General features: G+C 40.4%; 1 protein-coding gene across 3 annotated transcripts in view; it reads right to left on the bottom strand.

Moving 5' to 3' along the window:
- Positions 1 to 3,360: 3,360 nt before the first annotated feature.
- PRKAG3 (protein kinase AMP-activated non-catalytic subunit gamma 3) overlaps positions 3,361 to 26,957 on the bottom strand; it is a 28,133-nt gene continuing 4,536 nt past the window's right edge. The window contains exons 2-13 of one of the 3 annotated variants that reach the window (XR_013217866.1): positions 26,112 to 26,157; positions 22,976 to 23,085; positions 20,988 to 21,069; positions 20,137 to 20,195; positions 19,334 to 19,379; positions 19,204 to 19,258; positions 19,002 to 19,128; positions 17,628 to 17,793; positions 11,598 to 11,635; positions 11,004 to 11,150; positions 7,007 to 7,181; positions 3,361 to 5,704 (exon numbers count right to left, since the gene is read on the bottom strand). Coding sequence is in view for 2 of the 3 variants with exons in the window: in XM_077273169.1 (XP_077129284.1) it covers positions 5,682 to 5,704; positions 7,088 to 7,181; positions 11,004 to 11,150; positions 11,598 to 11,635; positions 17,628 to 17,793; positions 19,002 to 19,128; positions 19,204 to 19,258; positions 19,334 to 19,379; positions 20,137 to 20,195; positions 20,988 to 21,069; positions 22,976 to 23,085; positions 26,112 to 26,157 (993 nt within the window). In the remaining variant the exon portion in view is untranslated. Of the gene's footprint in view, positions 5,705 to 7,006; positions 7,182 to 11,003; positions 11,151 to 11,597; positions 11,636 to 17,627; positions 17,794 to 19,001; positions 19,129 to 19,203; positions 19,259 to 19,333; positions 19,380 to 20,136; positions 20,196 to 20,987; positions 21,070 to 22,975; positions 23,086 to 26,037; positions 26,158 to 26,957 lie in introns of those variants that run through there. The other 2 variants (XM_077273170.1, XM_077273169.1) reach the window with 2 other exon arrangements.

The raw sequence follows: 26,957 nt of genomic DNA, 5'->3' as shown, positions 1-26,957 counted from the left end.
CTGGACCCAGTATTCCAGATGAGGCCTGACCAAGGAGGAGTGGAGGGGGATAATGACTTCACGTGATCTAGACTCATTGCTTCTCTTAATACAGTCTAGAACTGTTTGCCTTTTTTTGCTGCTGCGTCACACTGTTGACTCCTGTGCAGTCTGTGATCTATTAGTATACCCAAGTCTTTTTCACACGTGCTGTTGCTTAGTTCTATTCCTTCCATTCTGTAGATGTCATTTGTTTTTCTCGCTCATATGTAGACTCTCGCATTTCTCCCTGTTAAATACCATTCTATTAGTTACTGCTCATTGTTCAAGCTTATCTAGATTCTTCTGAATCTTTTCTCTGTGTTCTATAGTGTTAGTTATCCTGCTTAACTTTGAATCATCAACATGGAAATCTTGTGCACAAATATATATTTTTTCCTGACTGAATGTTGGAACTGAAGCATTTTTTACATCTGCAGCGTTAATTCTTTCAGCATTTCTGCAAAATAATATCACCCATAGAAAGCAATGAGAAAGTGCAAACCGCTGCAAAAAAACACAGGAACCCAATTTTGCTGTGCTTTTGTAGCATTTTTTTCCCACTGTGTTTTTGATGAATAACTCTAACTTTATTAAACTTGCACTGTGGATAAATCACACATGCAATAAGCACCCAAAAAAATCACAGAAAAAAAATGCAGCAAAAAAATAAAAAAAAGCAAAAAACAAATTTTTACGAATTTGGCTTCAGAAATAAAAAAAAAACCCCGCTGCAAAAACGCCAAAAGTGAATATAACCTAATTCTGAAAAGTGCACGAGTGATAACATAGTAAGTAGTGCCAGAGTGTGACATCAAGGACATGAGGTGTTGTCGTCCTCTAGTCACATCCAAAGCTGCTGGTTTCCAGTTACGTCAGTGGGTGTACAGATGATGGCTACAGTTAGGACTTAGACGCTTGTTCACATCTCTGAGTTCGGTTATAGTACAACCCTTGAAAAAAAGATATTTTTTTACCAAGAAAAATGCAGCTTTGATTGTGAATAGAGAAGATGTTATATTATGACAACTAAGACAAGGCAAAGTAAAAAAAGAACAAGGAGCTTATTATTATTTGAAACATCCCTGTAAATTGCAGCTATCATGATGTACAGCAGGGGGCGCTAGGTGCAAATGCAAAAGAAACAAAAAAGCACTTCTTCCACAATATGGAATTATTATTATTATTATTCTGGAATATATATTTGTACCTGCAGATTAGTGGAATGGCAGCAGACATCCTCCTGCACCGCGAGCTGCCACCATCCACCATAATAATTATCCTGATCCCCCAGACAAATTAGCAGTGTGTCAGTCCACAGGGAGACCAAGTGCTCTCTGCGTTTTATCCCTAGCAAAGAAGTGCTAATATGAGCAGCATAGAGGCTCAGTGATTAACACTGTACAATGGCTCAGTGGTTAGCACAGTAGTGGCTCACTGACTAGCACTGTACAATGGCTCAGTAGTTAGCACTGTACAATGGCTCTGGTTAGAACAGTACAGTGGCTCAGTAGTTAGCACTGTACAATGGTTCAGTGGTTAGTACTGTACAGTGGCTCAGTGATTAGCACTGTACAATGGCTCAGTAGTTAGAACTGTACGGTATCTATGTGGTTGGCATTATACAGTGGCTCAGTGATTAGCACTGTACTTTATGTGGTTAGCACTATACGGTGGCTCAGTGGTTAGCACTGTTGCTTTGCAGCTCTGGGTCCTCAATACAAATCTCACCAAGGACAACATCTGCAAGGAGTTTGTAAGTTCTCCACTTGTTTGCGTGGGTTTCCTCTGATTTCTCCGGTTTCCTCCCACATTCCAAACACATACTGATAGGGAATGTAGATTGTGAGCCCCGATGGGGACAGTGATGACAATGTCTGTAAAGCGCTGTGGAATTAATGGTGCTGTATAAGTGAGTAAAATAAATAACATATCCTGGAATGATAATTGCCCCTAAGGTAGCACCAGGGACATCACATGGCCGGGATGGGACTTCAGAAAAGCTCATTGCAGACCCATGAGACACAACGAGAATTAGAGACCGCTTCTAATGTCCACGGCGACTCCGCCATCTAAAAGGTCTCAAATCTGTTTCTGTATTTATGTCTTTTATTTCTGCATTGTTTTTGCCTTTTATGTCATTTTATTTCCTTTTTAAGCTCTGTACGTACCCACAACCATGAAGAGGGAAAGTACAGCCTGGTTATGTCACCCTGTGTATGCATGTAGGCAAGCAGTGTGCCGGGCAGGTGCTCAGGAAAGCTGGGTGGCGTGTGTGGCAGTGTGCACCGAAGAGACCTAATGTGTATGTGAAATAACACAATTTTTCTGCTCATGTGGTTTAGGCTGGTTTCACATTTGCGTTTAAAAACGCAGCGTTTAAAAAAAAAACGTGCAAACGCTGCGTTTTTTAGACACATGCGTTTTTGCATGCAGAAAAAAAACGCGGCGTTTTGCCGCGTTTACATGCGTTTTTTCCTGCGTTTGCGCTTTTTAAACGCATGCTGAGAAGTGTGTGACAGCTGCCAATCATCAAAATCAACTAGAAAACCCACTATAAACAGAAATAGCTAGGGTTAGGATCCCTAGGGTTACTAGGGATCCTAACCTTAGGGTTAGGGTTAGGATCCCTAGTAACCCTAGGGTTAGGGTTAGGGTTTTCTTGTTTTTTCTTGTGTTTTCTTGTGTTTTTCTATAGAAACGCATGCGTTTACATAGACAGCAATACATTTTTTTGCCGCAAAAAAAAGCATGCGTTTTTTTGCGGCAAAAAAACGCCGCTAGAAATTACTACAGGTTGCATTTCTGCAACAAAACGCAAGCATAAAAAAAATGCATGCGTTGCCAAAAACGCGTCAAAACGCATGCGTTTTTAATGTTAAGTATAGAAAAAAAACGCATGCGTTTTTTAGCGCTAAAACGCAAGTGTGAAACCAGCCAGTCCCTAGTAAGTAATAAATGCACTGGATGATTCATTTAAAGGGATCTTCTACTTTCCAAATCCCAACTTGTAAGGCTAAGTTCACATTAGCGTTGTGCGACGCAGCGTCGGGCGCCGATGCGTCGCCGCATGCGTCATGCGCCCCTATATTTAACATGGGGGCGCATGGACATGCGTTGTGATGCGTTTTTTGACACATGCGTTTTTTGCGGCGCACGCGTCAGGGCGCACAGGACGCAGCAAGTTGCATTTTTTTTGCGTCCAACTTTCGGCCAAAAAGGACGCATGCGTCGCAAAATGCAGCGTTTTAGCGTGCGTTTTGCTGCGTTTTTGTTTGCGTTGTGCGTTGCGTCACCGACGCTGCGGCGCACAACGCAAATGTGAACGTAGCCTTAGAAGGGTCCTTTGCAATAGGCCAATCATAAAGTGTCCCCCATGTAAGGATTCTCAGTTAGCAGTAGTCGTCTGCCAGAAAACCTGATTGCGAGTGCTTAATGTCTCTGCGGCGCCCCCAAAGGAGAAATTAAGCATTACATAGTGACCATACGTATCAATGGGTTGAAAGAAGGATCCTAAACAGAGGACCCCACTATTCATTCTATAAGAGGGAATATAATGAGCTCTGTAAAATGGACAAGCAATTCCCAGATACATTCTGCGAATAGTTTGCACTCACTTTCTGTGACAAGCGATTTCACTTTATATTGCAAAATAATTCTAAAATGTTTTTATTTTTACTATGGCTAAAAGAACTAAAAGGAAGCAGAAAGTGTCCAACCCCAGGACACCCAATGAGCTTACAGGATATGTACCCATTCTAACACGTTGTTTTATTGTTACTTCCTAAATGCACAGTTAAGAAACTTTCTACATAGTCTTTGTTAAAAAATATTCTACCGTTTGGCCGCTGCAGAGAGTCTGTATGGATAATAACTAGGTGAAAACATTAACAAAAAGTTACAAATCCATCAGAGCTCCTGCTCCTCATGGCTCTTTACCCTCCCTTCACTCAGTTATAGAGATAGCAGAAAAGACGTGGAGATGGTTGTACAAAGATTTATACAGCGTGTGGAACAGGGTAAAGCAAAGAGGCTAATGATCCAGCATATATTACTGGGAGAGACACACAGATCTCACATCCAGCCTATATTACTGGGAGAGACACACAGACCTCACATCCAGCCTATATTACTGGGAGAGACACGCAGACCTCACATCCAGCCTATATTACTGGGAGAGACACACAGACCTCACATCCAGCCTATATTACTGGGAGACACACACAGACCTCACATCCAGCCTATATTACTGGGAGACACACAGATCTCACATCCAGCCTATATTACTGGGAGAGACACACAGATCTCACATCCAGCCTATATTACTGGGAGAGACACAGATCTCACATCCAGCCTATATTACTGGGAGAGACACACAAACCTCACATCCAGCCTATATTACTGGGAGAGACACACAGACCTCACATCTAGCCTATATTACTGGGAGAGACACAGACCTCACATCCAGCCTATATTACTGGGAGGGACACAGACCTCACATCCAGCCTATATTACTGGGAGAGACACAGACCTCACATCCAGCCTATATTACTGGGATACACAGACCTCACATCCTGCCTATATTACTGGGAGAGACACAGACCTCACATCCAGCCTATATTACTGGGAGAGACACAGACCTCACATCCAGCCTATATTACTGGGAGAGACACACAGACCTCACCTCCAGCCTATATTCCTGGGAGAGACACAGACCTCACCTCCAGTCTATATTATTGGGAGGGACACACAGGTCTCACATCCAGCCTATATTACTGGGAGAGACACACAGACCTCACATCCAGCCTATATTACTGGGAGAGACACTCCCACAAGAGAAATATCTGAGACTTGGAACACACAGCACATTGCCCATTAATGGGTCAGAAAATCAATAAAGGAATGAAGATTGCAGACAGTAATTAGCTATAGTTAACCAGTAACATATGTAAAAATCTTTTTTTTTTCCATTTACAATGTGTCTATAGCCTTTAATGCATTATCCACTTTGAACAATCATCTTATATTAGAAAAGCTGCCCCCAAAATAAAGTAATCTCAAGACATCCTGCTAATGAGACCCCCAGCAACCTGCAGTTATTGGAGAGAGAACCTGGCAGCAAGTGTTTAATTTATCTGTAGCACCCCCGCAGGAGTAATGATGTATTGCACTGGATGTCTAATGAAATCACTGGCTTGTCTGTGTAACGCATGGACCTGCCGGGTCCACCAGAGAGAGACGCTCCTCGTAACTGCTCGCTGGTCACACCTTTATAATCACAAAATGACAACATTTACTGCACAGATCTGTGTCCGGCGCAGAGAACTGAATGTCCGCCATTATTACATTACACAGGATGAGATATATGCATAAGTGTGCACTGTGTAAACGGCATATACCTAGTCACAAAATGATGAGTCCTGCTCACAGGTCCGCGAACGGTCCAGCTCTAGTCTGTAAAACTCTCATAAGCAGAAAGTACGGTCTATCATAGATCCTAATATTCACAATGAACAGGCAGGACTCGAAGAAAACGAGGGTCCTTCAAGGTGACCCCTCCGATGACCGCCATCCTCCTGTCCGTGATGGCACAGCGCCCCCCAGCCACAAATGTCCTATCACTCCTGCATGTGGCTGACGGCGTGCGTCCTCGTGGTCTCGCATCACAAGGAATTGCGGTCTAGACCTGGAAGAAAGGAAAAGAAACATCATGAAATAAAGGAAGAGTTTGCGGGACGGGCGACAGAGAACACAGAAGCCGTGGAGTAAACCCTGAAAGCAGAGAAAGGGTTCAGGATGGCAGCCCGAGAAGATGTCATCGCTGAGTCGCAGGGTTTACGCTGTGCAGGAAGACGGAGACGCGCGTGCAGGCCACAGGGGACGACACGGGAACTCAGGGGTTATTTCTGGGCTAATTTTCTGATTTGGACCCAGAATTAACTTTTTAAATACTTTTTCAGTTTTGAACGACTTTACAGAATTTATCTGGAAAGAAGAAGTCAAAATAGTAATGACTCCCATCATTGCTGCTGTTCTCCATAGACTCCCTACCTCCCAGCAGAATATAAAACGGGCTTTTGCCTGCTCATGGTTGAGCTTCAGGTCCTTGTTAAGTCTCCTGCAGCCGTGGCAAACTAATTGGCGCCTAATGATCCTGTCAAGATGAGGAAATTACCCCACGTCTGCCGTGTGACACTTCAGATCCTGTTGTTCATAACGAGGCAGAAACAGGCAGCTCCTATGCAAGCTCACACTACCAGCCACCACCAGCAGAGGGGGCCCAGGAGCTTACTGTTTACCGTGTGCAGGGAGCTCCCTCTAGTGGTGGCTACAGGAAGCCACATGTTATCATGCAGTACTAGCTCTATGCCGGGATTCAGCTCACATATAAATACTCTTATCTGCAGAGCTGTACAACAAGTAATAAGCCCAACTGTGCAAAAACATTGACCTTCAATTTAATGGAGTTCTCTACTTTACAAATCCTAAATTGTTAGGGAGGTCCTCAGTGTGTGAATCACAAAGTGCCCCCCATCATCCCATGGAGACCCCCAAAGATCTCAATTCTGCCCAAGAGATGAGGATTCTGAACAGCGGACCCTCCTGATAATTCCACGATAGGGGGATAACAGATGGTTTTCTGAACTGGACAGTTTCCAGATTTATTCTGCAAATTAGTCACAAAACTTTTACAATCTCTTTTTGGGGCATGCAAATTCACATGCGTCATCCACGATCCATGGCAAAATCCGATTATTTTGCTTCTGCCAAAGACTAAAAGAAAGAAGAATAAGAGGAAAAGAGCAGCCGGCCCGGGACACTTCAGGAGGAAAAACAGAAAGGAAAGCAGAAATTCAGGCAGCGAAGAAAACCTGGCGGCAGCAGAAATGCGACTGTCTGAGGGTCCAGGGGGCAAAGTGCAAGGACGAGCTTTCCAGACAATTCTCACATGGACGTTTGCTCCTGCTTCACACTGTAGGGGGCGTACCTGAGCCTCAGAGAGGAGAAGGAGGTGCAGGGTGAAGGTGGAAAAGAGCCCTCCGGGGTTAGGAATTAAGGGCGTCAATACCTGCGGGGGTTAAAACCAGGGCTTGTAGGATGTCAGAGAGGGACACGATCCCAAGGAGCCGACGTTCCTCATCCACCAGAACCAAGCGATGGACCTGCAGAAGGAAGGACAATCATAGAGAACAGGACGCCACCACTAATATATGTACAGCTGCTATAACCTGGGCATATCCTAACCTGGGCATCTCCTGTATATAATTATATATTTACAGCTGCTATAACCTGGGCATCTCCTGTATATAATTATATATGTACAGCTGGTATAACCTGGGCATCTCCTGTAAATAATTATATACGTACAGCTGGTATAACCTGGGCATCTCCTGTATATAATTATATATGTACAGCTGGTATAACCTGGGCATCTCCTGTATATAATTATATATGTACAGCCGGTATAACCTGGGCATCTCCTGTGTATAATAATATATGTACAGCCGGTATAACCTGGGCATCTCCTGTATATAATTATATATGTACAGCTGGTACAACCTGGGCATCTCCTGTATATAATTATATATGTACAGCTGGTATAACCTGGGCATCTCCTGTATATAATTATATATGTACAGCCGGTATAACCTGGGCATCTCCTGTGTATAATAATATATGTACAGCCGGTATAACCTGGGCATCTCCTGTATATAATTATATATGTACAGCTGGTACAACCTGGGCATCTCCTGTATATAATTATATATGTACAGCTGGTATAACCTGGGCATCTCCTGTATATAATTATATATGTACAGCCGGTATAACCTGGGTATCTCCTGTATATAATTATATATGTACAGCCGGTATAACCTGGGCATCTCCTGTATATAATTATATATGTACAGCTGGTATAACCTGGGTATCTCCTGTATATAATTATATATGTACAGCCGGTATAACCTGGGCATCTCCTGTATATAATTATATATGTACAGCTGGTATAACCTGGACATCTCCTGTATATAATTATATATGTACAGCTGGTATAACCTGGGCATCTCCTGTATATAATTATATATGTACAGCTGGTATAACCTGGGCACCTCCTGTATATAATTATATATGTACAGCTGGTATAACCTGGGCATCTCCTGTATATAATTATATATGTACAGCTGGTATAACCTGGGCACCTCCTGTATATAATTATATATGTACAGCTGGTATAACCTGGGCATCTCCTGTATATAATTATATATGTACAGCTGGTATAACCTGGGCATCTCCTGTATATAATTATATATGTACAGCTGGTATAACCTGGGCATCTCCTGTATATAATTATATATGTACAGCTGATATAACCTGGGTATCTCCTATATATAATTATATATGTACAGCTGGTATAACCTGGGCATCTCCTGTATATAATTATATATGTACAGCTGGTATAACCTGGGTATCTCCTGTATATAATTATATATGTACAGCTGGTATAACCTGAGTATCTCCTGTATATAATTATATATGTACAGCCGGTATAACCTGGGTATCTCCTGTATATAATTATATATGTACAGCCGGTATAACCTGGGCATCTCCTGTATATAATTATATAGGTACAGCCGGTATAACCTGGGCATCTCCTGTATATAATTATATATGTACAGCTGGTATAACCTGGGCATTTCCTGTATATAATTATATATGTACAGCTGGTATAACCTGGGCATCTCCTGTAATAATTATATATGTCCAGCTGGTATAACCTGGGCATCTCCTGTATATAATTATACATGTACAGCCGGTATAACCTGGACATCTTCTGTATATAATTATATATGTACAGCTGGTATAACCTGGGTATCTCCTATATATAATTATATATGTACAGCTGGTATAACCTGGGCATCTCCTGTATATAATTATATATGTACAGCTGGTATAACCTGGACATCTCTTGTATATAATTATATATGTACAGCTGGTATAACCTGGGCATATCCTAACCTGGGCATCTCCTATATATAATTATATATGTACAGCTGGTATAACCTGGGTATCTCCTATATATAATTATATATGTACCGCTGGTATAACCTGGGTATCTCCTATATATAATTATAGATCTACAGCTGGTATAACCTGGGCATCTCCTGTATATAATTATATATGTACAGCTGGTATAACCTGGGCACCTCCTGTATATAATTATATATGTACAGCTGGTATAACCTGGGCATCTCCTGTATATAATTATATATGTACAGCTGGTATAACCTGGGCATCTCCTGTATATAATTATATATGTACAGCTGGTATAACCTGGGTATCTCCTATATATAATTATATATGTACAGCTGGTATAACCTGGACATCTCCTGTATATAATTATATATGTACAGCTGGTATAACCTGGGCATCTCCTATATATAATTATATATGTACAGCCGGTATAACCTGGGCATCTCCTGTATATAATTATACATGTACAGCCGGTATAACCTGGGCATCTCCTGTATATAATTATATATGTACAGCTGGTATAACCTGGACATCCCTTGTATATAATTATATATGTACAGCTGGTATAACCTGGGCATCTCCTGTATATAATTATATATGTACAGCTAGTATAACCTGGGCATCTCCTGTATATAGTGATATATGCACAGCTGGTATAACCTGGGCATCTCCTGTATATAATTATATATGTACAGCTGGTATAACCTGGGCATCTCCTGTATATAATTATATATGTACAGCTGATATAACCTGGGTATCTCCTATATATAATTATATATGTACAGCCGGTATAACCTGGGTATCTCCTGTATATAATTATATATGTACAGCCGGTATAACCTGGGCATCTCCTGTATATAATTATATAGGTACAGCCGGTATAACCTGGGCATCTCCTGTATATAATTATATATGTACAGCTGGTATAACCTGGGCATTTCCTGTATATAATTATATATGTACAGCTGGTATAACCTGGGCATCTCCTGTAATAATTATATATGTCCAGCTGGTATAACCTGGGCATCTCCTGTATATAATTATATATGTACAGCCGGTATAACCTGAGCATCTCCTGTATATAATTATATATGTACAGCTGGTATAACCTGGACATCTCTTGTATATAATTATATATGTATAGCTGGTATAACCTGGGCATCTCCTGTATATAATTATATATGTACAGCTAGTATAACCTGGGCATCTCCTGTATATAGTGATATATGCACAGCTGGTATAACCTAGGCATCTCCTGTATATAATTATATATGTACAGCTGGTATAACCTGGGCATCTCCTGTATATAATTATATATGTACAGCTGGTATAACCCGGGCATCTCCTGTATATAATTATATATGTACAGCCGGTATAACCTGGGTATCTCCAGTATATAATTATATATGTACAGCCGGTATAACCTGGGCATGTCCTGTATATAACTATATATGTACAGCTGGTATAACCTGGGCATCTCCTGTATATAATTATATATGTACAGCTGGTATAACCTGGGCATCTCCTGTATATAGTGATATATGCACAGCTGGTATAACCTGGGCATCTCCTGTATATAATTATACATGTACAGCTGGTATAACCTGGGCATCTCCTGTATATAATTATATATGTACAGCTGGTATAACCCGGGCATCTCCTGTATATAATTATATATGTACAGCCGGTATAACCTGGGTATCTCCAGTATATAATTATATATGTACAGCCGGTATAACCTGGGCATGTCCTGTATATAACTATATATGTACAGCTGGTATAACCTGGGCATCTCCTGTATATAATTATATATGTACAGCTAGTATAACCTGGGCATCTCCTGTATATAGTGATATATGCACAGCTGGTATAACCTGGGCATCTCCTGTATATAATTATATATGCACAGCTGGTATAACCTGGGCATCTCCTATATACCCCCCTGCATACAGTACCTGCTCTCGCACTATACGGTCAATCACAGCTTCCAGGGTTTCGTGCGGATAACACATGAGAACGCCCTCCAGACACAAGGAGCGCTGGCGCAGCGCCTCCCCCACCGTGATATCCAGGTTATTATACACCTTCTGGGCCGCTAAATGCTGCGAGAAGAAGAGAAAATATAAACATTCAAAATACAGAGAATTGTAGATCCGGCAACCAAGTGACCAACACCCAAAAAATCAATAATGTCTGAATGCGGCTGCAGCATCGAGGAGGAAAGTAACACTCACATACGGGGCAAGAAAATGCCGGGAGAGAATACTCTATTACCAAACCAACGAGCCCAATAAAGAGGCGCTGCAGCAGACACAATATGTCAATACATAGAAATAGAAAGGACGGGGAATAATGGCAGAGCACGATATAGGGTAAATCGGGGATTCTGTGACTTCTGAACTCTTTAGTCAGCAGCAACAGCAGCTTCTGCTGGAGACAGAAAAACCTGATCTTCAGAGTCACAGACAGAAGAAGAGAAAAGACTTCACAGGAGAAGAAGACGCCGATTCCAACAAACCAAAGAAAGTGTGAAAACAAAGGGAACTCACAATGACATCGAAGCGGGAATATAACCCGACCACCTGCCCTGTAACGAGAAAAGTGTAAGAATTACAGTCATATAGGAATATACTACTGAGAACATAGGGGCAGTATTATAGTAGTTATATTCTTGTACATAAGGGGCAGTATTATAGTAGTTATATTCTTGTACATAAGGAGCAGTATTATAGTAGTTATATTCTTGTACATAGGGAGCAGTATTATAGTAGTTATATTCTTGTACATATGGGGCAGTATTATAGTAGTTATATTCTTGTACATAGGAGCAGTATTATAGTAGTTATATTCTTGTATATAGGGGCAGTATTATAGTAGTTATATTCTTGTACATAGGAGCAGTATTATAGTAGTTATATTCTTGTACATATGGGGCAGTATTATAGTAGTTATATTCTTGTACATAGGAGCAGTATTATAGTAGTTATATTCTTGTACATATGGGGCAGTATTATAGTAGTTATATTCTTGTACATAGGGGCAGTATTATAGTAGTTATATCCTTGTACATAGGAGCAGTATTATAGTAGTTATATTCTTGTACATAGGAGCAGTATTATAGTAGTTACATTCTTGTACATAGGGGCAGTATTATAGTAGTTATATTCTTGTACATAGGGGCAGTATTATAGTAGTTATATTCCTGTACATAGGGGCAGTATTATAGTAGTTATATTCTTGTACATAGTGGCAGTATTATAGTAGTTATATTCTTGAACATAGGAGCAGTATTATAGTAGTTATATTCTTGTACATAGGAGCAGTATTATAGTAGTTATATTCTTATACATGGGTCAGTATTATAGTAGTTATATTCTTGCACATAGGAGCAGTATTATAGTAGTTATATTCTTGTACATAGGAGCAGTATTATAGTAGTTATATTCTTGTACATAGGAGCAGTATTATAGTAGTTATATTCTTGTACATAGGGGCAGTATTATAGTAGTTATATTCTTGTACATAGGAGCAGTATTATAGTAGTTATATTCTTGTACATAGGTGGCAGTATTAAAGTAGTTATATTCTTGTACATAGGGGCAGTATTATAGTAGTTATATTCTTGTATATAGGGAGCAGTATTATAGTAGTTATATTCTTGTACATAAGGAGCAGTATTATAGTAGTTATATTCTTGTACATATGGGGCAGTATTATAGTAGTTATATTCTTGTACATAGGGAGCAGTATTATAGTAGTTATATTCTTGTACATAGGAGCAGTATTATAGTAGTTATATTCTTGTATATAGGGGCAGTATTATAGTAGTTATATTCTTGTACATAGGAGCAGTATTATAGTAGTTATATTCTTGTACATATGGGGCAGTATTATAGTAGTTATATTCTTGTACATAGAAGCAGTATTATAGTAGTTATATTCTTGTACATATGGGGCAGTATTATAGTAGTTATATTCTTGTACATAGGGAGCAGTATTATAGCAGTTATATTCTTGTACATAGGAGCAGTATTATAGTAGTTATATTCTTGTACATAGGGGCAGTATTATAGTAGTTATATTCTTGTACATAGGGGCAGTATTATAGTAGTTATATCCTTGTACATGGGAGCAGTATTATAGTAGTTATATTCTTGTACATAGGAGCAGTATTATAGTAGTTACATTCTTGTACATAGGGGCAGTATTATAGTAGTTATATTCTTGTACATAGGGGCAGTATTATAGTAGTTATATTCCTGTACATAGGGGCAATATTATAGTAGTTATATTCTTGTACATAGTGGCAGTATTATAGTAGTTATATTCTTGAACATAGGAGCAGTATTATAGTAGTTATATTCTTGTACATAGGGGCAGTATTATAGCAATTATATTCTTGTATATAGGAGCAGTATTATAGTAGTTATATTCTTGTACATAGGAGCAGTATTATAGTAGTTATATTCTTATACATGGGGCAGTATTATAGTAGTTATATTCTTGCACATAGGAGCAGTATTATAGTAGTTATATTCTTGTACATAGGAGCAGTATTATAGTAGTTATATTCTTGTACATAGGAGCAGTATTATAGTAGTTATATTCTTGTACATAGGGGCAGTATTATAGTAGTTATATTCTTGTACATAGGAGCAGTATTATAGTAGTTATATTCTTGTACATAGGTGGCAGTATTAAAGTAGTTATATTCTTGTACATAGGGGCAGTATTATAGTAGTTATATTCTTGTATATAGGGAGCAGTATTATAGTAGTTATATTCTTGTACATAGGGGGCAGTATTATAGTAGTTATATTCCTGTACATAGGAGCAGTATTATAGTAGTTATATTCTTGTACATAGGGGCAGTATTATAGTAGTTATATTCTTGTACATAGGGGGCAGTATTATAGTAGTTATATTCCTGTACATAGGAGCAGTATTGTAGTAGTTATATTCTTATACATAGGGGCAGTATTATAGTAGTTATATTCTTGTACATAGGAGCAGTATTATAGTAGTTATATTCTTGTACATAGGGGCAGTATTATAGTAGTTATATTCTTGTACATAGGAGCAGTATTATAGTAGTTATATTCTTGTACATAGGAGCAGTATTATAGTAGTTATATTCTTGTACATAGGGGCAGTATTATAGTAGTTATATTCTTGTACATAGGGGCAGTATTATAGTAGTTATATTCTTGTACATAGGGGCAGTATTATAGTAGCTATATTCCTGTACATAGGGGCAGTATTATAGCAGTTATATTCTTGTACATAGGAGCAGTATTATAGTAGTTATATTCTTGTATATAGGAGCAGTATTATAGTAGTTATATTCTTGTACATAGGAGCAGTATTATAGTAGTTATATTCTTGTACATAGGGGCAGTATTATAGTAGTTATATTCTTGTATATAGGGAGCAGTATTATAGTAGTTATATTCTTGTACATAGGGGCAGTATTATAGTAGTTATATTCTTGTACATAGGGGGCAGTATTATAGTAGTTATATTCCTGTACATAGGAGCAGTATTGTAGTAGTTATATTCTTGTACATAGGGGCAGTATTATAGTAGTTATATTCTTATACATAGGGGCAGTATTATAGTAGTTATATTCTTGTACATAGGAGCAGTATTATAGTAGTTATATTCTTGTACATAGGGGCAGTATTATAGTAGTTATATTCTTGTACATAGGGGCAGTATTATAGTAGTTATATTCTTGTACATAGGGGCAGTATTATAGTAGTTATATTCTTGTACATAGGAGCAGTATTATAGTAGTTATATTCTTGTATATAGGGAGCAGTATTATAGTAGTTATATTCTTGTACATAGGGGCAGTATTATAGTAGTTATATTCTTGTACATAGGGGGCAGTATTATAGTAGTTATATTCCTGTACATAGGAGCAGTATTGTAGTAGTTATATTCTTGTATATAGGAGCAGTATTATAGTAGTTATATTCTTGTACATAGGAGCAGTATTATAGTAGTTATATTCTTGTATATAGGGAGCAGTATTATAGTAGTTATATTCTTGTACATAGGGGCAGTATTATAGTAGTTATATTCTTGTACATAGGGGGCAGTATTATAGTAGTTATATTCCTGTACATAGGAGCAGTATTGTAGTAGTTATATTCTTGTACATAGGGGCAGTATTATAGTAGTTATATTCTTATACATAGGGGCAGTATTATAGTAGTTATATTCTTGTACATAGGGGCAGTATTATAGTAGTTATATTCTTGTACATAGGAGCAGTATTATAGTAATTATATTCTTGTACATAGGAGCAGTATTATAGTAGTTATATTCTTGTACATAGGAGCAGTATTATAGTAGTTATATTCTTGTACATAGGAGCAGTATTATAGTAGTTATATTCTTGTACATAGGAACAGTATTATAGTAGTTATATTCTTGTACATAGGGGCAGTATTATAGTAGTTATATTCTTGTACATAGGGGCCGTATTATAGTAGTTATATTCTTGTACATAGGGGCAGTATTATAGTAGTTATATTCTTGTACATAGGGGCAGTATTATAGTAGTTATATTCTTGTACATAGGGGCAGTATTATAGTAGTTATATTCTTGTACATAGGGGCAGTATTATAGTAGTTATATTCTTGTACATAGGAGCAGTATTATAGTAATTATATTCTTGTACATAGGAGCAGTATTATAGTAGTTATATTCTTGTACATAGGAGCATTATTATAGTAGTTATATTCTTGTACATAGGAGCAGTATTATAGTAGTTATATTCTTGTACATAGGGGCAGTATTATAGTAGTTATATTCTTGTACATAGGGGCAGTATTATAGTAGTTATATTCTTGTACATAGGGGCAGTATTATAGTAGTTATATTCTTGTACATAGGAACAGTATTATAGTAGTTATATTCTTGTACATAGGGGCAGTATTATAGTAGTTATATTCTTGTACATAGGGGCAGTATTATAGCAGTTATATTCTTGTACATAGGAGCAGTATTATAGTAGTTATATTCTTGTATATAGGAGCAGTATTATAGTAGTTATATTCTTGTACATAGGAGCAGTATTATAGTAGTTATATTCTTGTACATAGGAGCAGTATTATAGTAGTTATATTCTTGTATATAGGAGCAGTATTATAGTAGTTATATTCTTGTACATAGGAGCAGTATTATAGTAGTTATATTCTTGTACATAGGAGCAGTATTATAGTAGTTATATTCTTGTACATAGGAGCAGTATTATAGTAGTTATATTCTTGTACATAGGGGGCAGTATTATAGTAGTTATATTCTTGTACATAGGGGCAGTATTATAGTAGTTATATTCTTGTACATAGGAGCAGTATTATAGTAGTTATATTCCTGTACATAGGAGCAGTATTATAGTAGTTATATTCTTGTACATAAGGGCAGTATTATAGTAGTTATATTCTTGTACATAGGGGACAGTATTATAGTAGTTATATTCTTGGAAAGACATAAGCTCAGTGGGCGGCACATATTTTAGACGATCATAAACCTTCACTTACATGAGGGCTATAATGTCGCCTCCTGATATTACGGCTGTATGCGGGCACCATGTTTCTGGTTTACTTTGCACTTGCTGTGTTATTTTTAGTGGTAAATGCCTGGACGTGGTCACAAATAGCAGCTGTAGAAGGATTAGGTGGACGGGTTCTGACCTCCTCTAGTTTCTGGACTTCAATCACGGCCACCCAGTTTGCACTGAGGACGGTTTTTTACATTCTAGTTGCTCAGAGGAACAGCTACAGGGGCTCATTCTGTGTGAAGAATGTAACTTTCTCTGTTCAGGTGTAAGACTCATATTTAATGTTACTTTCTTCTGGTCCCTGATAAATACAAATCCCTAAATCCTGATCCTGTGCGGTCACTGACCGCCGATTAACCCCGTGCATCACCCTCCTGCACAGAGTGACAGTCTGCCCCCTTGTGGTGCCCATAGGAGCTGCCACTTCACATAAGAATGGGATAAGGAATGGTCTTGATTGCGGTGGAGATATTAACCCTTGCATCGCTGCTGGAAGACTCCTGCGCTTCCTGTAGTAACTTTCCATGTAAATGTTCCCTCCCTGGACAGGAAGCCTTTAATCCGGTTCTCAAATCAGGAATTAAGGAAACAAGAGCAGAGTCTTTAAAGAGTTTAGACATCAGTCCTTCTGCCCTATAGAGAAATCCCGGGTGCAGTTTTTAGGTTTCCAAGTAGCTGAGATATGTGGTCCTGTATGGTGGTCCTCACAGTGGACGGACCACCATCTAATGTGTATGGCACGTCCGTAGCTTTGCAGATGACCCATTTAATGCTGATGGGTGTAGGGGTGTCCAGACAGATGTGGGGGCAGAAGGACAGATTTGGTGCAAGTTTTATATCTATAGGGTGTTGACCGGTTGGAGAATTATTATCCCCGCCATGCGGTGCTAGGGATGTGTGCGGTTGGCGAGGGTCTGGCCGTCAGTGCGGACACTCACCGGCCTCGTTCACTACGGGCAGCGCGGACACTCACCGGCCTCGTTCACTACGGGCAGCGCGGACACTCACCGGCCTCGTTCACTACGGGCAGCGCGGACACCCTCCTCTCCACGAAGATCTCCAGCGCGTTGTACACGGTCGACGTGTCGTGGATCATGGCCACATCCCTGAAGGTGCCGATCCCCAGCTCCAGGACGGTCCTCTGCAGGAAGCGGGGTCTGGGAATGGTCTCCCCCTGTGGAAGGGGAATACACGTGAGCCTCTATTCTATATACACAGGTCGTTAGGCGGCCATGGCGCAGCCGATTATTAGCTCTGGCTGATCTGTCGGAGCTTGTTACCGTTTTATGCACCAACATTTCTCCTACATGAAAATGATATAACTGTAATTGTCGCAGAATGGGATTATATAATATTGCATCTTTTTTTCTTTATACTATTTGTGCTAATTATATCTAAAATTTTAAGAATTTGCAAAAAAAAACCACTTTCTGTCTAATCAAAGACTCATGCTGCCAATCGGTCTCTCCCCCATGCTTTACACTGCACACAAGCTGAGCAGAAAGCCAACGCATGGAGCACATACTATGATGATAAAGATACATTGTGGCCATGCTTTAGTCATTAGCTCGTGGCGTGTCCTGGTTTGTGCATGTAGAAGTCCCGAGTGCCCAATGTTGGAAGGGCCGCAGGGGACAATATTATCCCATAACAGCCGCCCTCGTCAGCGCCATTAATGCATTTACATATTAACACTTCATCTTCTAAGAAGTCCTTTTTTGAAGCTGACATCTTAGGGGTGACTATCCCTTTAAATCAATGGCCAAAGGGAAGGCTATTACTAGTCGTCATAGGCGCTTTTTGGGGGGTTCTGTCACTAGTGCAGTCTTAAAGGGGTTATCTAATTATACAATCCTTTTCGCTTGGTTACCCATACGGGCTTCTTGTCTAAAAAAAAAAAAAAAAACTTAGGTCAACGAGGCGTTTTCACCACTTTTCTGGTATAAAAACACCTTAAAATGTTGCAACATTTTGCAAAAATCAAAGTTGCCAAAAATGGGCAAAACTGTGATGGAGCGAGGTGAAGCCCACCTGAGAATATGATTAAGACTCACTGGTGTAAATTTCACCAGAAATTAGTAAGGGACCGGAATAACATCAACCCAGTGTAAGTCTTTAGGTGGCGCGCCCCTGTTAATGAATTTGGTGCCTCTTACTCCCCGCAGGGTCTTCATTTAGACAAAGCACCAGAATTAATGACAGGGGGTCTTTCAATGCTCATTTAGCACCAATAGCGCGAGTTCAGGGGGCTCCAGCAGTTTATTCGGGGACCTCCCTACTGACAAAGGGTTTTGTAAACCAGACAACCTTTACCTGTACTAATATGTCCCACCCAATGCAGCCCCCCACGACGGATTTGTGCCCCCCACGTCCTGTACGTACAAATATATGCAGGAATTTCAGCAGGCGTTTGTGGGTGAGGATGTGCAGGATGTTCCCCGACACGGGCTCCATCACTGGTAACCGGTGAATCTTGTTCTTGATGAGCGAGTAGACGGCATGGAAGAGACTGGAGGAGACACAATGTATCCAGTGTGTAATGTGTCACTAGATCCGGCCGCACTGCAGGGTGCAATCCCCTCACCTGTCACCGGGGGCGATGTAGATCAGGGGCATGAAGGAACTCTGCAGGTAAACCTCTAGAAGACAAGAAAATCACTGAGGGGCTCCGATCTCTGGGGAATAATGGCGGCCGAGGAACACTAATGCTTTACCTCGCCACGTTTCTATCTTATGCTCCTCCAGCTCGTATATCTGCACCTACAACACACAAGTGATTATTACAGATGTGTCCTGTGCAGGGGCCAAAGAGACTAGGGGCATTCGGGAAAGCTGGGTGATATCCTCCTGTCCAGTCCCCACCCAAGATCTGGGACTGACAACCTCTGCAGGAGTAGAAATGGGGGTTATAATGGTTGTCGCAGACCCCTGGACAAGTCAGGATAGTGTCATAGTGATGGCCCTGCTCTCACACGGACACTCAGGGAAAGCTGAGTGACTGACAACCTCGGTGTAAGATGTAATGAGGGCCCTGTTAGTGGTCACCCATCTTTCCCAGACTCCAGAGTAAGTAATCTGAGCAGCTGCGCAGTGATATCTCCTGCTACCATCCAGCCGCAGAAGATTTGCCATTTAGTAATATAGGAAAGCTGAGTGGCCGACAACCTGTGTGGACGCTATAATGGTGGTTCTATGGGTTGTCAGACACCTTTTGTGAAGTTTTCCACTTATCTATCACTTGTTATCATCCTACTACATTCAGGACTGTGGGAAAGTTGAGTGACTGACAACCTGTGCAGGAGCAGCGATTGTGGTTGTCGCTCAGTTCTGGAACTCTTTGCTATTAGAAAACTTTTACTGTTATTTTTCTTCTTTTTTTCCCATATGAATAAACCCCGGCCCCCCATGTGTCGCCCCCATCACAGCGGCCGGACTCCATGTATATGATTGGCGGTGGGCTCCTGTGTACCTGCACCTATAGGTGCCCCCGGATGTGCTCTACTTATCGTCCTCGTACCAGCGGAGCCTTGTAGTATCTGTGCAGGATGTTGATGAAGTCGGTGATCGTCAGCATTCCTGCAAAACCAAGGACGACACATTAGTCAGACCGATAATGGCCTCCGGCACACGGATAATCGGTCGGTAATTACGGCAGCGGCGCAGAGTAATGCAAACTGTCCAGAGAAAGCTAGAGGCTGCACACCTGTATCTCCACAGCATAGACCATTGCCGTCAGATGGACCCAAAGATAAAAGTTCCTACATGAACCGTTTCCTGGAAAGTGGATTGGTCGTCGTGGGCCAGATGAATGGCCACCAAGGTCTCCCGATCTGCCCCCCTTAGACTTTTATCTTTGGGGTCATCTGAAGGTAATTGTCTATGCTGTGGAGATACGAGATGTGCAGCATCTGAAATAACGGATACTGGAAGCCTGTGCCAGCATTTATCAGTGTGCCAAGAGTGAAGGAGAGGGTGGCATGGACAATCCAACACAATGGGCAGCACTTTGAACACATTCTATAAGGGGCCATAAACTTGTAAATAACTCATGAAATAATAAAGTTACATTAAAACCAAGCACACCATTGTTTTTCTTGTGAAATTCTCAATAAGATGATGTGTCACATGACCCTCTTCCCATTGAAAAAAATAACGTTGGATCCAAAATGGCCGACTTCAAAATGGCCACAACGGTCACCACCCATATACTAATGTGCCACAAACAGGAAGTTGATATCACCAACCATTCCCATTTTATTTAGGTGTATCCATATAAATGGTCCACCCTGTACATTGTATCTGTCACGTCTCCGTTCACACACGATGCGGCTCCAGGATAGAACGCATTTCCTCATTTTGGACTCTTACCCACAAAGCTGTGCTGCTTGCTGTCCCAGAGCGGCGCCGCCCGCACCCCGTTCGCCACCAGCGCCAAAAAGGCTTTTTTAATCTGTTGAAGAAAAAAAAACAGAAATGGAAAGAAGTCAAGAAGCTGAATAGAACGTGAACAAAGAGAGAATCGAGGTCGTCTTATTGCCGGGAGACGCCGGGATCAGGAACTTCTGATTTTTTTGTTATAACTTTCAAGAGGACGGATGATTTATAATGTGCTTGGCTCTTACACAAACACTGAGGCTGAGGCCGGATCCGGTCCGGGGGTCCTGGATATATATGTGGGGGCTCCATCCAGTAATGATACAATTAACATGGTCAAGAAAGAATTCTCGACTGTATAATGCTACCATACAGTGCCACAATAATAGTGCTATACAGTGGTCACATAACAGTGCTATATAGTACCGTGGCTTTACATTAGTGGCAACATAAAAGTGCCATTCAGTGTCTGAATAATGGCATCATATACTGCCTGAATAATACTGTCATATAGTGCCTCAATAATAGTACAATACAGTGGCCACATAATACCACAACACACCACCTTCACAATATCTCTGTTTGTCATGTAGTGCCAAGTTGTACTGCTATACAGGTTCATATGTATCATTCTGGTATATGTAGCAATAAAACACTCTTCTAAATAACATGAGAGTACTTCATGGTGTCCACAATATACCGCCATACAATGGCAGCATAATTTTTCTCTACCATCTTATACTAAAATACATTGCCACATTAATACCACTATACAACAGTTTCATGGTAGCGCTATACAGTGCAAAATAGTAGTGCTATACAGTGCCTACATATTAGTACCTAATAGCATCAACATATTATTATATGAATAATAGCAGCATACACTGCTTAAATAATACTGTCACACAGTGCCTCATAATAGTGGTAACATAATAGTGCCAAATACTACTGCAGTTCATCACCATAGACATCATTCTGATCCATTAAGTATATGTAATACTAGCACACAGTATTATATAGTGCCCACATCAGGTTGCCATACAGTACCCCATAATACCATAAAGTAGTATAAATATTATTCTGATATATTACATATATGTGTTACTATAACACACTCATCAAAATAACAGCACTATGGTGAACCTGCATTATATTGTCATACCGAGCCCGCAACAAGATGACATGCTATGCTAAATAATAGTGCCTACATAATGCTGTACCTTATAGTACCCACATAATTCTACTGCTCTGACTACGTGTAATACTGTCATACAGTGTACTAATAACTTTGCCATACAGTATCCTAAAACTGCAATACTGTGTACTAATAATACTGTCATACAATGTCCTAATAATACTGCCATACTGTGCCCTAATAATACAGCCATACAGTGTCCTAATAATACTGTCACACAGTTTCCTAATAACACTGCCATACAGTATCCTAATACTGCAATACTGTGTCTTAATAATACTGCCAGTGTCCTAATAACATGGTCCTACAGTGTTCTAATAACACTGCCATAGTGTCTTAATAATACTGCAATACTGTGTCCTAATAATACTGTCATACAGCATCCTAATAATACTGCAATAATGTGTTATAATAATACTGCCATTGCCATACAGTATCCTAATAATACTGCAATATTGTGTCCTAATAATAATGTGATACAGTGTTCTAATAATACTGTCATATAGTGTCTTATCAATACTGCCATACAGTATCCTAATAATACTGCAATGCTGTGTCCTAATAATACTGCTATACAGTGTCCTAATAATACTGCCAAGCAGTGTCCTAATAATACTGCCATACAGTGCTGCGGTGGAAAATGAACTATACTGCTACATGTAGGTGAAAGATGAATCCAGGAGGAGATGTTGAGGATTGTGTGTGTAGTGGGGCGGTGGTATTCATCAGCGGTCATCCCCCCTACAGTACGGGAACTCCCAGTAACACCACTTCTTTATAGACCAACCTGTAACGACGTGTCAAACACAACCAGCTTGCAGCTTGTGGGGATGGCATCATAGCATTGACGCTTCATCATAAACTCCATGTAAACCCCGGCGTCCACCCCGAGATCGGCTGGGAGAGAAGAGAAGAAATCACAGAGCATGAAAAATACCGCCATATGTGTGCTAGGGGACGTTCAGACTATACAACTGCAGACAGGGGCACGCACAACACATCCCAGCTCCGTTCACTAAAGTGACAGCGTCCAAAATAAAACAAATATGATGATAAAATCCCCTGTATAATCCACAGAGACATAGGGAAGAAAAGAAAACCTCCAGAAATGCGAGCGCGCTGGATTATCGGACTCTGCATTATCGGACTCTGCATTATCGGACTCTGCATTATCGGACTCTGCATTATCGGACTCTGCATTATCGGACTCTGCATTATCGGACTCTGCATTATCGGACTCTGCATTATCGGACTCTGCATTATCGGACTCTGCATTATCGGACTCTGCATTATCAGACTCGGCATTATCAGACTCGGCATTATCAGACTCGGCATTATCAGACTCGGCATTATCAGACTCTGGATTAAAGGAATTCATAGAATAAAATGCATTTTTAAACGTGGCACTAACATCCATAAAGAGAAAGGGCAGCAAATCTGAAAATCCCCGATGCTGCCCGGCAATGTCATCCACACATAACAGATATCAGCGGGATGACAAGGTAGTGTGAACGAGGGCTAAATAAAGCCTGACCGTACACCAGAGATAATGGACGGCACTTACTACCCTCCCCTGCCCCCCGGGCCATTAACGTGCCAGCTCTGCTTGGCAGATTCTGCATGGTGATTCCTATGGAGGGTGCGCGGTATGCGGGAGAGCGGCAGAGCCATTCACTGAGCGGAATACAATGCAGAACATATAATGCTGGCACAATAATGTCTCTAAGTCAGTGCGCTCAGGGATGTTATCAATCACTATTTACTGCCCTAGACCACCAGGGATGTTATCAATAACTATTCACTGCCCTAGACCACCAGGGATGTTATCAATAACTATTCACTGCCCTAGACCACCAGGGATGTTATCAATAACTATTCACTGTCCTAGACCATCAGGGATGTTATCAATAACTATGCATTGTTCTAGACCACCAGGGATGTTATCAATAACTATTCACTGTCCTAGACCATCAGGGATGTTATCAATAACTATGCACTGTCCTAGACCATCAGGGATGTTATCAATAACTATTCACTGTCCTAGACCACTAGGGATGTTATCAATAACTATTCACTGCCCTAGACCACCAAGGATGTTATCAATAACTATGCACTGTCCTAGACCACCAGGGATGTTATCAATAACTATTCACTGCTCTAGACCACCAGGGATGTTATCAATAACTATTCACTGTCCTAGACCACTAGGGATGTTATCAATAACTATTCACTGTCCTAGACCACTAGGGATGTTATCAATAACTATTCACTGCCCTAGACCACCAGGGATGTTATCAATAACTATTCACTGTCCTAGACCACTAGGGATGTTATCAATAACTATTCACTGTCCTAGACCACCAGGGATGTTATCAATAACTATTCACTGTCCTAGACCACCAGGGATGTTATCAATAACTATGCACTGTCCTAGACCATCAGGGATGTTATCAATAACTATGCATTGTTCTAGACCACCAGGGATGTTATCAATAACTATTCACTGCCCTAGACCACAAGGGATGTTATCAATAACTATTCACTGCTCTAGACCACCAGGGATGTTATCAATAACTATTCACTGCTCTAGACCACCAGGGATGTTATCAATAACTATTCACTGCCCTAGACCACAAGGGATGCTATCAATAACTATTCACTGCTCTAGACCACCAGGGATATTATCAATAACTATTCACTGCCCCAGACCACCAGGGATGTTATCAATAACTATTCACTGTCCTAGACTACCAGGGACGCTATCAATAACTATGCACTGCCCTAGACCACCAGGGATGTTATCAATAACTATGCACTGTCCTAGACCACCAGGGATGTTATCAATAACTATTCACTGCCCTAGACCACAAGGGATGCTATCAATAACTATTCACTGCTCTAGACCACCAGGGATATTATCAATAACTATTCACTGCCCCAGACCACCAGGGATGTTATCAATAACTATTCACTGTCCTAGACCACCAGGGATGTTATCAATAACTATTCACTGTCCTAGACCACCAGGGATGTTATCAATAACTATTCACTGCCCTAGACCACCAGGGATGTTATCAATAACTATTCACTGCCCTAGACTACCAGGGATGTTATCAATAACTATTCACTGCCCTAGACCACCAGGGATGTTATCAATAACTATTCACTGCCCTAGACCACCAGGGATGTTATCAATAACTATTCACTGTCCTAGACCACCAGGGATGTTATCAATAACTATTCACTGCCCTAGACCATCAGGGATGTTATCAATAACTATTCACTGTCCTAGACCACCAGGGATGTTATCAATAACTATGCATTGTTCTAGACCACCAGGGATGTTATCAATAACTATTCACTGCCCTAGACCACCAGGGATGTTATCAATAACTATTCACTGCCCTAGACCACCAGGGATGTTATCAATAACTATTCACTGTCCTAGACCACCAGGGACGCTATCAATAACTATGCACTGTCCTAGACCACCAGGGACGCTATCAATAACTATGCACTGTCCTAGACCACCAGGGATGTTATCAATAACTATGCACTGTCCTAGACCACCAGGGATGTTATCAATAACTATTCACTGCCCTAGACCACTAGGGATGTTATCAATAACTATTCACTGCCCTAGACCACCAGGGATGTTATCAATAACTATTCACTGCCCTAGACCACCAGGGATGTTATCAATAACTATTCAATGCCCTAGACCACCAGGGATGTTATCAATATTCCACTACTATATATCACTAGGGATGTTATCAATAACCATTTATTTGATAGAAGGATCGAAGACAATGATGTTACACAGCGGACCCCTGGTGTATGAGTCTTCACCTGGATTAATATACAAAGAAGATTAGTACTTCTCTGTGATGAGAGACCCCCAAGTGGCATCTGATAACGATTACCTGGAGGGGGGAGGAGCGGGAAACTCGGGCCAAGGAACATTTCTTCCTATTGAAAAAAAGACAAACAGTTACTGACATCAAATAATTCAAAGTTATAGGTTTATAATATAATCTATATCTATTATCTATCTATTATATATTAATCTATCATCGATCATCTATCTATTATCCATCATCTATCTATATCTATACAGTATATGGCGGCATTCTATAGGTGCCATTTAGCAGTTTACAGTATAACAACATATCACATTGTATGACGCTACCTGGGCGCTATTTGACATTACTATTTGGGCACCGTATGACATTATGTGGACACTTTGGCATTACATTTTTGTCAGTATTATTTCAGCACGGTGTGGGAATGTGATGTCGGCATCTGCCTCCTGGGCGCTGTATGGCGATGTTATGGGATTTTTGTATCTGGTAGATTTATAGGTTATTGATTTGATACAGTATGGACTTATTATTAGAGAATTGCATGGGGTAATATATGGGCAGTGTATGGGGCCATCATTCATATACTGTATGGGGGTAATATATGGGCAGTGTATGGGGTCATCATTCATATACTGTATGGGGGTAATATATGGGCAGTGTATGGGGTCATCATTCATATACTGTATGGGGTAATATATGGGCAGTGTATGGGGTCATCATTCATATACTGTATGGGGTAATATATGGGCAGTGAATGGGGCCATCATTCATATACTGTATGGGGTAATATATGGGCAGTGTATGGGGTCATCATTCATATACTGTATGGGGTAATATATGGGCAGTGAATGGGGCCATCATTCATATACTGTATGGGGTAATATATGGGCAGTGTATGGGGTAATG

The sequence above is a fragment of the Ranitomeya variabilis genome, chromosome 7, assembly GCF_051348905.1.
Source record: "Ranitomeya variabilis isolate aRanVar5 chromosome 7, aRanVar5.hap1, whole genome shotgun sequence".
Classification (NCBI taxonomy): domain Eukaryota; kingdom Metazoa; phylum Chordata; class Amphibia; order Anura; family Dendrobatidae; genus Ranitomeya; species Ranitomeya variabilis.
The sequence above is the reverse complement of the archived record's forward strand: the minus strand, read 5'-3'. Positions and strand labels throughout refer to the sequence as shown.